At 46.8% G+C, this 12,268-nt stretch overlaps 1 protein-coding gene and 1 pseudogene across 1 annotated transcript in view; both read right to left on the bottom strand.

Moving 5' to 3' along the window:
* LOC136121093 (sodium/potassium-transporting ATPase subunit alpha-4-like) overlaps positions 1-11,710 on the bottom strand; it is a 29,145-nt gene extending 17,435 nt beyond the window's left edge. The window contains 11 exon segments of the mRNA XM_065874898.1: positions 1,230-1,364; positions 1,555-1,664; positions 1,901-2,099; positions 4,021-4,248; positions 4,251-4,291; positions 7,404-7,521; positions 7,747-7,881; positions 9,477-9,592; positions 10,185-10,386; positions 11,324-11,383; positions 11,567-11,710. Of these exon segments, the coding sequence (XP_065730970.1) occupies positions 1,230-1,364; positions 1,555-1,664; positions 1,901-2,099; positions 4,021-4,248; positions 4,251-4,291; positions 7,404-7,521; positions 7,747-7,881; positions 9,477-9,592; positions 10,185-10,386; positions 11,324-11,383; positions 11,567-11,710 (1,488 nt within the window).
* LOC136140613 (U6 spliceosomal RNA) lies at positions 258-358 on the bottom strand (annotated as a pseudogene).
* Positions 11,711-12,268: the final 558 nt, after the last annotated feature.

Here is a 12,268-nt window from a genome sequence, read left to right as displayed (position 1 = left end):
CGGGCCTCTCACTGCTGCGGCCTCTCCCGTTGCGGAGCACAGGCTCAGCGGCCATGGCTCACGGGCCCAGCCACTCCACGGCATGTGGGATCTTCCCGGACCAGGGCACGAACCCACGTTCCCTGCATCGGCAGGCGGACTCTCAACCACTGCGCCACCCGGGAAGCCCTGTTATGGCTTGTTTTTTAGTTACAAAAATTGTTTTTTCTTGTGACAAAAACTTTTAAGATCTATTCTCTTAAGCAACTTTCAAATATAAAAGTATGGAACGCCTCTTGAATTTGCCTGTCATGACGGGGCAATGCTGATCTTCTCTGGATTGTTCTAGTCTTAGTGTATGTGCTGCTGAAGTGAGCACTATTATGTGTTTTTTAAGACACAAAACCAAAACTGACTTTTGGGAGTTGAATTTCTTCTCTGTTACCCACACCTGATGTCTGACCTTTACGGTAGTACATAAATTTGGAGAATTCCACTCCCCTAAGTAAATCACGATTGCCCCATATGAGTCAGAGCTTAGCTGCTAGAGCTCCTATCATGGTGATGCCACCGTTCCCTCCTTTCCACACTTTCCTCAAAGTGTGCCAGGGTTCTCACGTGGGAGGGAAGTACTGGGTTTCTTGTTCCTCACATGCATTTTACTGTTAGGGCCACCACTGTCCCTCCCTCAGCATTTCTCCTTCCCTTCAGTCCTCCTTCCCTTGTCAGTCCTCCCTGGATCATGGACAAAACGGCCCTGGGAAAACAGCTTCGCAAACACTCTGGAAAGCCCTGACCGCCTACCTGATGGCAGCTGCTAGAACTGCAGGCACGGAATGAAAAGAAATATTTGATGACTAGTGAGATAAGATGCCTCAGGGAAGTGACTGGCAAATCCAACATATTCTGCAACAGCAAATTTCACAGTTGCCACAGAGACGCCTTTAACGTGACTTTCTCCAGCCAGCCTTTGCTGCCTATGGACATTTCAGCACTTTATGACCTGCTCTCTGCACAAGTGGCGTAGCCTCAAGTCTGCTTACGACTGAATGCCTCTTCCTTTATCATCTATGCCTGCATTTACCTGTTTGCCACTTTCCCTTAAGGTGACCCTTCCTCCTACCTGGGGTGCTGAGTATCCACCGTATCTGTTCTACAGCTCAGACATAAAGGCAAAGGCAAAGCTCCCGTTTCCCCAGAGGACAAGCCCATCCCCCACTGCTATCTTCCTACCGTTGTCGGTTCTGTACCTGGTACTTGTTGGTAGAATTAAAGGGAATTTCTGCCACCTTGGGGCTTTTCTCTCTCATCTCCTTCACAGAGCTGTAAGACTGCTCGATGAACTTGAGGAGGGCTGACTCAGAAGCATCCCCTGCTGTTGCCCACTGCCGGGATGGAGTTGGTATAATGAGCCCGAGAGGCAAGGCACCTGGGCTTGCCAGTGGTGTCAAGGAGAGGAACAGAATGGGGAGGGGTGCTGGGGTCATCACCGAGGGCCAGAAAAGAGATATTGAGGGGAGAGGGCAGGTTATACCCTGGACACTGAGGTACCCTTTACTCCCTTGGGCCTGACACCTTAGCTATGGGAAGGTACTCCTGATTAGCCTTAAAATCAGCCCGGTTGCAGAGGCCAGCGATTCGGGCCAGGATAAACCAGGTATCAGAGCCCTTGGCAAATGAATTCCCTAGGGAGAGAGAACAGAACTGTCATCAGGGATAGGAGAGCTTAAAGCAGGAGTTTATTCACACCCCTTCTGCGCCCAGATGCTTCTCAGAGACAACATTTCATCTCCTCCACACCTCCCTGCTCTCCTCTCACTTTGCAGCTACCTTCTTGCTGTCTGGACTCACCACTCCCTGTCAGCTACTCATCACATTCCCCACATCCTTCCACTCTCCGACCGCCAACGCCACTAGTCACCAGTCTGTTCTTCGCTGGTGTCAGCCTCATAGATGGTCCTTTCGAACCACAGGTGGGCGACGGTCATGCGGTTCTGGGTGAGGGTGCCCGTCTTGTCAGAACAGGTGGTGGAGGTGGAGCCCAGTGTCTCCACCGCCTCCAGGTTCTTCACCAGGCAGTTCTTCCGAGCCATGTACTTGCCTGTCAGGGTCAGACACGCCTAAGGCCGTGAACAGGGGAGAGGGGAAACGGAGAGGAGAGCTCGGCTGCTCACAGCGCTTTGTGTTTTTGGAAATCTGATTGTTTTCACTGCTCTTTTAATTTTTTATATTTATTTCCCTTTTGTTACCACCTAGTCTTTAGAAACCCCATCTGTGGCTATGAGAAAGGAAATTAGGAAAGTGATTTCGGTTTGTACTTTATGGCAGAGTTTCAAAAGAAGAGTGCTTTCTTTTACCAGGGTATCATAGAGAATGATCTATTCCCCCTGGAATATTCCTCTCCCCCTCGATCCTTTCATCTTTTCTGTTCTGCAGCCTCTTCTCCATTCAAGTTCAAGCCACACTTCTTTCTCAAGTCCAGTCTTTCCAGGGACCACGGTGAGCGCTAACCTTTGATTGTGGCATAAGGTGCTCTGTGTGGAGGAGGGTTGTACCAGTAGTTTAAAAAAGGAGTGGGGAGGAGAGAATGATGAAACTGAGAAGGACTGTTGCAGCGCTGAGAATGACTTGAGAAGTCACTTAAACCAAAAGGTTTTTGTTGACCATAAATCCAGTGAAAGTCAGGTGTGGGGCAAGGTTATTTTAAAAACGAATGAATTCTTAGGCTGCGGTTATGTACAGAATTCTAATCATGGAGTTATTATTTATTTACACAATATCATGAGTACTGATGTTTTTGTGCTAGTCTAACCACACTCTGGGTATTATTCTCATTTCCATTTTAGGAAGGGTATTGATAAAGGAGAGCATACCCCAAACAGGTGATCAGCAAGACAAGGGGTCTGAAGATGTGTCACAGGAAGAAGGGCTAAGGGAAAAGGGATTATACGACCTCTCCCCTGGAGAGTTTGAGGGGACATAATGGCTATTGTCAAAGATCTAAAGGGTTGGGCTTCCCTGGTGGCGCTGTGGCTGAGGGTCCGCCTGCCGATGCAGGGGACACGGGTTCGTGCCCCGGTCCGGGAAGATCCCACATGCCGCGGAGCCGCTGGGCCCGTGAGCCATGGCCGCTGAGCCTGCGCGTCCGGAGCCTGTGCTCCGCAACGGGAGAGGCCACAACAGTGAGAGGCCCGCGTACCGCAAAAAAAAAAAAAAAAAAAAAGAGATCTAAAGGGTAGGTTTGTAGAAGAGAGAGAATTGACTTATTTTGTATTTCTTCAGATGGGAAAACTGGGACCAGACAGGGAACCGTATGTCTGCTCAGTATAATGAAATCCAGCTAGAGCAATCCAACAATGAAATGAAGTCAGATAAAAAGGGGTGGGCTTCCCATGACTAGAAATCATCATCATCTCCTACAGGTTTTTTTTTTTTTTTTTTTGCTGTACGCGGGCCTCTCACTGTTGTGGCCTCTCCCGTTGCGGAGCACAGGCTCCAGACGCGCAGGCTCAGCGGCCATGGCTCACGGGCCCAGACGCTCCGCGCCGGACCGGGGCACGAACACGTGTCCCCTGCATCGGCAGGCGGACTCTCAACCACTGCGCCACCAGGGAAGCCCTCCTACAGGTTTTATGCAGGGTATCTGGCATTGGTTGAAAGGTTGAATTTATATGGGCTTTGAAGTCCTTTCCAGCAAGAGTCTATAATCCTAAATTAATCTTCTTCCATGATGAATAAATTGGGGCCCAGAGGGCAGTGAGTTGGCCAGATTCACCAGCCAGTACACCCAGGACTGGAACTCACTCCCGGTGATTGATAATCTATGCTTTCTGCATCGTAACTCACTTCTTTTCTCTTTAAAGAGAGAAGGCACCGGAAAATAGGGGTGAAGGAAGTCAGTGTAATTTGGGAGCTCAATGTACTCTGCACATGAGAGTACTCTGCCACTCTTTCTGTTCAGCCACGAAAGAGATACTAGTGATTTCATTTCCTTGGGGTTGTTTGTCTGTCCTGGGGCCACACTCCACCTTAGCTACTCACAGTGATGGTGGCCAGCAGCCCCTCAGGCATGTTGGCCACAATGATGCCAATAAGAAAAATAACAGCCTCCAGCCAGATGTAGCCCAAGATAAGTGAGAGCCTAAAGAAAGTGACACCGAGGAAGACAGCCGCTGCTGTGATCAGATGCATGAAGTGTTCGATCTCCATAGCAATGGGGGTCTGGCCCACTGCCAGGTCAGAGGTCAGTGAGGCAATTTGGCCCATCACCCCGTGGAGTCTCCTGTGGCAATCACGGTGCCCCGGGCTGTCCCTGTGGATGAAGGGGGAAGTCTGAATTGGAAAGGCTGTTGGGTTTGGTTCCTACAAAGAGAAAACTGTCAACAGTCAAAAACAAGGTGGAAACTCAAGGTCCCCTGAGAGGTTATAATGTTCTACTGTCTTTACAGTTCGCTTATGCAAGTGAAGGTCTCCTCATCTGAAGAATCTCTGAAGAGGTTTCACAGTTCTCCAGGGTTACCCAATTTTATTGCCTAATTGCCTTCACTGTCAAGAAGGTCTTTGTTACACTTAGTCTAAATCTCTTCCATTGCCTATATGTTTCTTATTTTGTTCTCAGCAGCTGAAGAGCTTCTCCAGCCCCAGGAATAGTGGTTACCCTTCTGCTAGAATCCTGTGTTCCAATATCTCCCCATCCTCTAACCCAGGGCTACTCAATTTGCCGCCCCCATCCCCAGGAGACATTTGGCAAGGTCTGGAGGCACATTTGGTTGTCACGACTGAGGTTGCTACTGGCACCTAGTGGGCAGAGAGCAGGGATGCTGCCAGGCATCCTGCAACTCACAGGACAGCCCTCCTCTCCCGATACCACGAAGAACAGCGCGGCGCAATTGTCAGCAGTGTCGAGGTTGAGAAACTCTGCTCTGACCGAGCATCTTCTCTGTTTTGCTGGCTGGAGCCAGTCTGCCCCCTGCTGGGTGGCAGAGGCCATAACATGGCCCCTGAATCAGACGGGGAACTTGACATACCCAGGATGTAGCTTGAAATGAGGGGCCCCACAAGGTTCTTTGCTCAAAATAATTCTTCCTGCTTTACCATGATGGCTGAAATTCCTACCATTAAAGTTACAGTCAGAATCACCCAGAAAAGCAACATATTATAGAAATAGCACTTATTTTCGAATCAGAAGGACTCAGGGCTAGAAGTTCAACTTCCAATGTACTAGCTGTTCACCCTGGAGTAAGTTACTTAAACTCTCTGAGACTCAGGTTTCCTCATCTTTAAAATGGGGTAAAAGCATCTACAAAGCTGTGAGAATTAAATGTTTTTAAAAGAGCCTAGAACAGGGTTGGGCACATAGTAGGCACTCAAATATTTGTTTCTTTTTTTTCTCCACTTAGATGAATTTAAGGTCTCCAGAAGGATGGCTAGAAAATCACACATACGCCTTGCAGGGTATCTCTAATCTGGCAGCTCCCACGAACATCATAGCATGAAGCGGCCAGTCCATTTTCAAGGTCACCTTCAGCATTATGAGTCTGAGAGCAGGTTCTGCTCCGACCGGCAGTAGACGAGTGAGGTCACTGCTATGTGAAGGGTGGTTCTGGAGCGCCTCACAGTATGAGGCACTCTGCGGGTGAGCAGGAAGATTCTAAAATAATTGAGAGGTGCTGAGAGGGTTTATTTTCGCAGTGGGTAGGGGTGGTTAGGGTATGGTGTCGCTTATAGTCATTTTGTGCCGTGGTTTAATCTAGTTCTTCATTTTTCTTCCTTCTGCTATGGTTTTCGCCATGCTTGGAGAGACAGGATTTAATAACGAATCCCAATGTGTCTAGAGAGGGGGAAGGTTGATGTCAACCTTGGGGAAGGTTAAGAAGGCCAAGCCTCCCATATTCCAGGCTAGACTGACTTCTTCCTACGCCTTCTATACAATGCCAGAGAAATAGCTTACCATCTCCCCCCTACCCCCCATGAAGATGCATGAGAACCCAAAGAGAGATGTTTGTACCAGCAGCCCCGTCAAGGGCCACAGTGATGAAAGCAGAGAGGCAAGGGCCTAGGATAAAGGTTAAAGTGATGCTACCTGTTTGCAGATTGCACAGGGATTCCTCAGTTTAACAGTCAAGAGCTCCTTCAACCTAATTCCACCCTCTTGGTCACATCTTGGGTCACTCTAGCCTCCTATTAAAGCCTTCTCTATTCTAGTCAGATCCCTGTTTCTTAGATGGAATTCCATCATCCACTTTCCCTGTTACTTGAAGCATATAATTTGTTGATGAAAAGCCTACTTTGGAAGGACAAATCTGAGCAAATTTTTTCCTAAAATTTAATAATAGGAATCTCATGTTTTTGGAGGAAGCTTGCTAACTTGCATCTTTCTGTTCAATCAAGTTAAAAAAATTTTTTTAATATATATTTTATTTTCTAGTTGGATTCTTCTTCAGTCTTAATGGTACTCTACTCCTTTAAGCTATTTCCAAATTAAATAATTTTATTACCAGAGGGGTCATTAGCAAGCTTTATTCCAGGGGAGGTTCTGTGGAAAGAGCATGGGCTTTGGAGACAGACCTACATTAGAATCCTTGATCCTCCTCTTTTTTGTTGAGTTGTGCTCTTGGGTGCTGCATTTAATTTCTTTGAACCTTGGGCTTTCACGTGTAAAATAGGAATAATATCTGTTGTATAGTCTTGTTAGAATCAGAGATTTCTGTGGCACTTGACACGTGCTAGGCATTCAATTAAAGAAGAGCTATTTCTTAGACACCCAAACATTTATTCTTAAGCATAAATGATGGTTTTCATGTGTGTTCCAGAGAGTTTTGCAGGCCTTCTTAAGCAGAAAGGATGAAGGAGGGGTTGACATAATGATATTGAGCCCCTTGGTACCACTTTGGCCAGAGCTGTCTCCCAGTTCAAGGATGCCCTAGATGCTAAGAACAAAGCCAAAGGTGTGAAGGGCACCTCTGGTAACTCAGATTTCCAATGCCAGTACCCTCTCTTGGGACAGTGAGAAGTTAGGGCTTACTTCAGGAGAAGAGTGACTTAGCAGAACTGAATAATTTTCCTCCCTTCTGTGCTATTTTCAGCTCATAGAGCATAGTCCATTCACTAGATAGAATCAAAATAGCTACAATTATAGGGCACTTAGAGCGTGTTAGGTCTCGCGCTAGGCATTTTATTATGCATTATCTCCTTTAACCCACATAAAAATCTATGGAGTAGTGACTTTTAGTATCATCAGTGTACAAATGTGGAAATGATGGCTTTGACCTTTCATCAAAGTTTGTATAGCTCATGAGGGATGAAGAACGTAGACTATTTACTGGCTGTTACCTTCCCTACTGCCCTTAGAAGATAGAGAGGTCTGGAAATCTTTGTTTCAATCTTTGCTTTTGAATGTAGGCTACTTATGATGCGATATTCACCTTCCACACAGTTGGTGGAGAAGAAGCAGATATTTTGGGTCTCCAGAGGGTTCTCATTGGTGAAATCAGAGGAGCGGGATTGGGGCTCTGACTCTCCTGTCAAGGATGAGTCGTCCACCTGGGATGGGAGAGAGGACAGGTCATGGAAAAAAAGCACCCACATCTTCATTATTGACATGCAGAGAGAGGCATAAACGTACACACCACTGTGATCTCAGATCTGCACTTGTGACTTCTCAAGGTTCTGAACAATAAGATCATATTTTTTTGAACTGAGTCCAGGTCACTGCAGTGCTCTAAGACCATACTTGGCCTCCTTCCATAGCGTTTCACATCCCCTCACCTTACATCCTTGTGAAGAGATAAGCCGGATGTCAGCAGGGATCCGGTCTCCCCGCTTCACTTCTACCAGGTCTCCTACCACCACGTCTTGTACAGGGATCTGAATCTTCTCTCCGCCTCGGATTACCAGAGCTTGCTGTGGGAAGGTGTTAGGGTCATTTCCAAAGCTTTTTGCTCCCCTCATCCAGTTCCTGGTCTCTTTCCCTCTGACTCCCTCTTCTTACACTGTCACTCACCCCATCATTCTCGAAGGTCTCTTGCAAATTCTTACCATCGCTCTCTGCAGGGCCCTTTGATGCTCCTCTCACTAAACTATGAGGTCTATCTTTCCATTCCTACACTTAGGCTTGGCTGTATGGCTTGCTTTGGCCCATAGGACATTAGCAAATGTAGTGCAAGCAGGCACGTAGAAAGTGCTTGCACACTGGGGCTTGCCCTCTGCCACCATATTGAATGTGCTCAAGCTACCCTCCTGGAGGGAGAAAGATGATAAGGAGAGAGGCCCCAGCTGTCCATGACATCTCAGCTGAGGCCCCAGACACCTGAATGAAGTCTTCCAAGGCCACCCAGCACCAGCCTAGGTCAGCCCAGATCGGAAGAACAGCCCAGCCCCAGAATTGTGAGAAATACTATGGTCATTGTTTTGAGCCACTATGTTTCGGGGTGGCTTGTTTAGCAGCAAAAACTGATAGCCTCCAAACTCCTGCTTCATTCTACCAAAACGTTTCCCACTGAACTCTTACCCAAGGAAGGAATTAAGTTACGTTGACACCAAAGGGAGAAGAAGCTCCTGGGCTATAATGCTAGAACATGATCGTGTCATTGGGAAACTTTGGAGCTTATTCCTTTCCAAGCTTTCAAGCCCTGTGCCTAGGAACCCGCTTCTACTGTCATATTATTTCCAGGTTCTTTAGAAAAGTTTTATTTGAAAATAATCTAAACTTTCAAAAGAGTTGCAAGGATAAAAATTGTACCAAGAACACCCATATAACCTGTACCCAGATTCATCTGTTAGCATTTTACCCCGTTTGCTTTGTCATTTGTTCCCTGTCTCTCTATATGTGTGTATGTGAATATTTTTTTCCTGAACTATTCGAGGGCAAGTTACATACATCATGATATTTTATTGTACATACTTCAATGTGCATTTCCCAAGAATTAGGATATTAAATAACCATAATAAAGTTATCAAATTCAGTAAATTTCATATTGACACAATACTTTCACCTGCTGTCTGCATTCCAGTTTTGTCAATTGACCCAATATATCCTTTACAGCATTATTTTCTGCTCCAGCACAGGATTTGGTCTAGGGTCAGATATTACATTTAGCTGTCATGTCTCTTCAGCCTCCTTTAATCTGGATCACTTCCCTCGCTGTTCTTTGTCCTTAAGGCCATCGACATTTGAAGAATCCACCCTCCCTTTGCCCCACCCCCCCTCTGCCCCACCCCCCCTTTTGGGAATAGAACCCTAAAAGATTTGGGGTTTCAGATTATGCTCATTGGATTCAGATCATGCATTCCAGACCAGACCACTTCATGGATGTTATTGTGTTTTTCTCAGGGTACTTTTAAGGCCTGATAGAGTAAAACCTAAGTGAATGTCACCCTCATTACCAGCCTCACTCAGTTCACTCACCGTAGGAAATAATTCTTCAGGGGACACACAAATCATGCATTTGGCTACATTCTACACATCCTCCCACTATATCCTTCCACATGAATCCTACCTGAGGTACCATGATCTTAAAAGACTCCATGATCTTGGAGCTCTTGGCCTCCTGATAATAGGAGAAGCAGCCGGTGATGATGACCACGACTGTTAGTACAATGTCGAGGTACAGATGGGGGTTGGGAAACAAAGGGCTCATCAGTAGGTCCTTTTCTTCTTCATCCTCAGAAAGTCAGCTTGCAAGGGTAACAGCCATTTTTCCAGGTGGAAGAAACCATGGGACTCGGTGGGAGAGCACAGGGGCTGAGAAGAGTCTGAGACAGGCCTGGTTCTCTGGGCTTCCTTGTTAAGGAACCCGGAGCTACAGTGAGGGGCCAGCAAAATCCCAGGCCCGAGAAAGCCTATATCTTCCTCTCCAGGAAGGCTATTCATGAGGTAGAGTGTGGCTATTGAGGGAGATGGAGAGGAAGGATAGGAAGAGATTAAAATTCTATGAAAGAGAATGGACAGCAAAGTGCTTTGATGACCAGTTGGGAAGATAATCAAAGGATAGCAAGTTTCTGGGGGGAACGTTGTATCTCAGGGAGCTGAGTCAGGAGCTATCTAGATAAGAGGGAAACCAGGAAGGACCAAAGCTTCCTTAGAAAATCCTGGGAGTATAGGGATTTGGGCCAGAGGACTTCAGGAGTGCTAGGCTTCTGAGCAGAAGAGTATCGAGGGCTAAACAGACACTGGGCTTGGCAGTAATAGTTGAACAGACTCACATTATCTTTGGTAGGGTCCTCATGGAAATATAACTGGATGCCATAGGCCACGAAGCAGAGACTGGCACCAGTCCACAGCAGGAGGGAAAAGCCGCCAAACAGTTGTTTACAGAATTTAACCCATTCTGGAGCGGTAGGGGGTGGGCTAAGTGTATTGGGTCCATCTCGAGCCAGGATTTCCTGTGCCTCTTCAGGGCTATGGCCCTGTGTGGAAAAGAAATAGGAATGGATGGAGAACCATGAAACCGGACCAGTCTCCCATGCTCCTCCTTGGTTACCAGATGGCCATCCCAAGCCCCTCCAATGAAGAAATTCTAGAGTTAGGGGAACTTACATTTTGAGGGCTTTTATTTAAGTTTATTTGTGGTCATTGTATTAGTGGTTATAGTTGCAACAGCAGCAGCAATAGTGATAATAGCAGTAATAAATGATTTTGCTGTTGAACCAGCAGTTCTCAAAGTGTGGTCTGGGGACCCATGGGGTCCTGAGACCCTTTCAGGCGGGGTCCACAAGGTCAAACAATTTTCAGAATAATACTAAATTGTTCGTCTTTTTCCCTCTCATCCTCTTAAGTATACTGTAGAATTTTCCTAAGGCTACAGGGCACATAATAGCATAATAGCGTTAATGTTGAAAATATATGAGAATCTAGCTGTCTTCTATTAAAAAGCTAGACATGAAAGAGATTTGCAAAAATGTAAAATGCCACTAATTTTTTTTTGTTTTGAAAAACATAGTTATTTGTCATAAAAATATTATCTGTACTAATATATAATGGTTGTTTATAAATGAGTTAGGAAATACTTTTTAATTTTCTCAATTTTAATTTCTAATATGATAAATATAAGTAGATGTAATCCACATAAGCAAAAGCTCTTTGGGGTCCTTGATGGGTCCCGAGGACAAAGGTTTGAGAGGTGCTGCCCTAACCCATCCTCATTCTCTCATCGAATCCTGAACCCTCTTTGCATAGTTACCATTTCATCTTTTTCTGAGTGTGTGTCCTTGGCTGGGCGCAGGTTAAGGGTAAAAACATTGACCTTGAACTTAGGGGCTAGATTTCTAGCCCTGCTTTTGTCCTGGCAGCCTCAAGGTCGGGAATGGAGACCCTCTGCCTCCCTCAGGGAGTTCCTTCGCTCACCTTGGTTAGGTCCACAGACTATTTGGTGCTCAGCTCGTCCAAGGTTAATTTGTGATCACCCTGAGGGGACAGTAGAGTCATTGAGGGACAGGGAGTGACGCATCATTTCTAGGGGAAACATTTTGGGGAAGAGAGGTGGCACTGGCCTGTGTGATCAGTTTTCAAGGTGAGATGTTAGAAGCCTGAGGGTTGAGAGAGGTTTTTGGAGGGCAATTTGTCAGCACCCATTTCGGGTGTTCTTACCATGACCACTTCCTTCTTCAGGTCCTCCATCTCTCTCTTTTTTGTCCTCTTCATCTTTCTTTTACTCATTTTAGGACCCTTAGGTCTTGGGCTTGGATTCTGCTCATGAGGTGTCACGGTCCCTTTTCTCCCTCCAAGCCTCATGGCTCTCCCTGGATATGGCTGCCCCAGATCAACCGGTGGGAAGAAAGCAAAGAGAGTGAGGGGTGTGAGGGAATCAGGAGGAAGGAGGGGGAGAGGGGTGAGAGGAAGAATGGCTGAGCCGGGGGAGGACCGAAGGAGAGAGAGAGGGAGGGTGGTCGGGAGGCAGCGGTGAAGCCCTAGATGGGGGAGGAGGAGGTGTCAGGAAGGAGGGCACAGGAGGGATGAGAGGAGCCTGGGGCCTGCGGTACAGGAAGGAGAGGGGTGAAGAGAGGGAGTCGAGGAAATGAAGTGTGGAGAGTACTATGTACCTAAGTGATGAAGATGCTGCAGGGCCCTGAGCAGGTGGGAAGTGCAGTGGGCTTCAGGGCACGCTGGGAGCTCCCCCCAGCACCGAGGCAACAACCAGGCCTGTTGTCACAAAGACCTCAGGAAAGTTCTAACTGAGAATCCACAAGTCTCAGTCTCTGGGTTTGAGAATGATTGGAGAAGTTTCTGCCACAGAGAGAACTGCAGTCTGATGGCAAGGCTAGAAAAATGTCCCAGTCTGGTCCTGCTGAC

The sequence above is a fragment of the Phocoena phocoena genome, chromosome 1 (assembly GCF_963924675.1).
Source record: "Phocoena phocoena chromosome 1, mPhoPho1.1, whole genome shotgun sequence".
NCBI classification, from domain to species: domain Eukaryota; kingdom Metazoa; phylum Chordata; class Mammalia; order Artiodactyla; family Phocoenidae; genus Phocoena; species Phocoena phocoena.
This window is presented reverse-complemented; position numbering and strand designations above follow the sequence as displayed.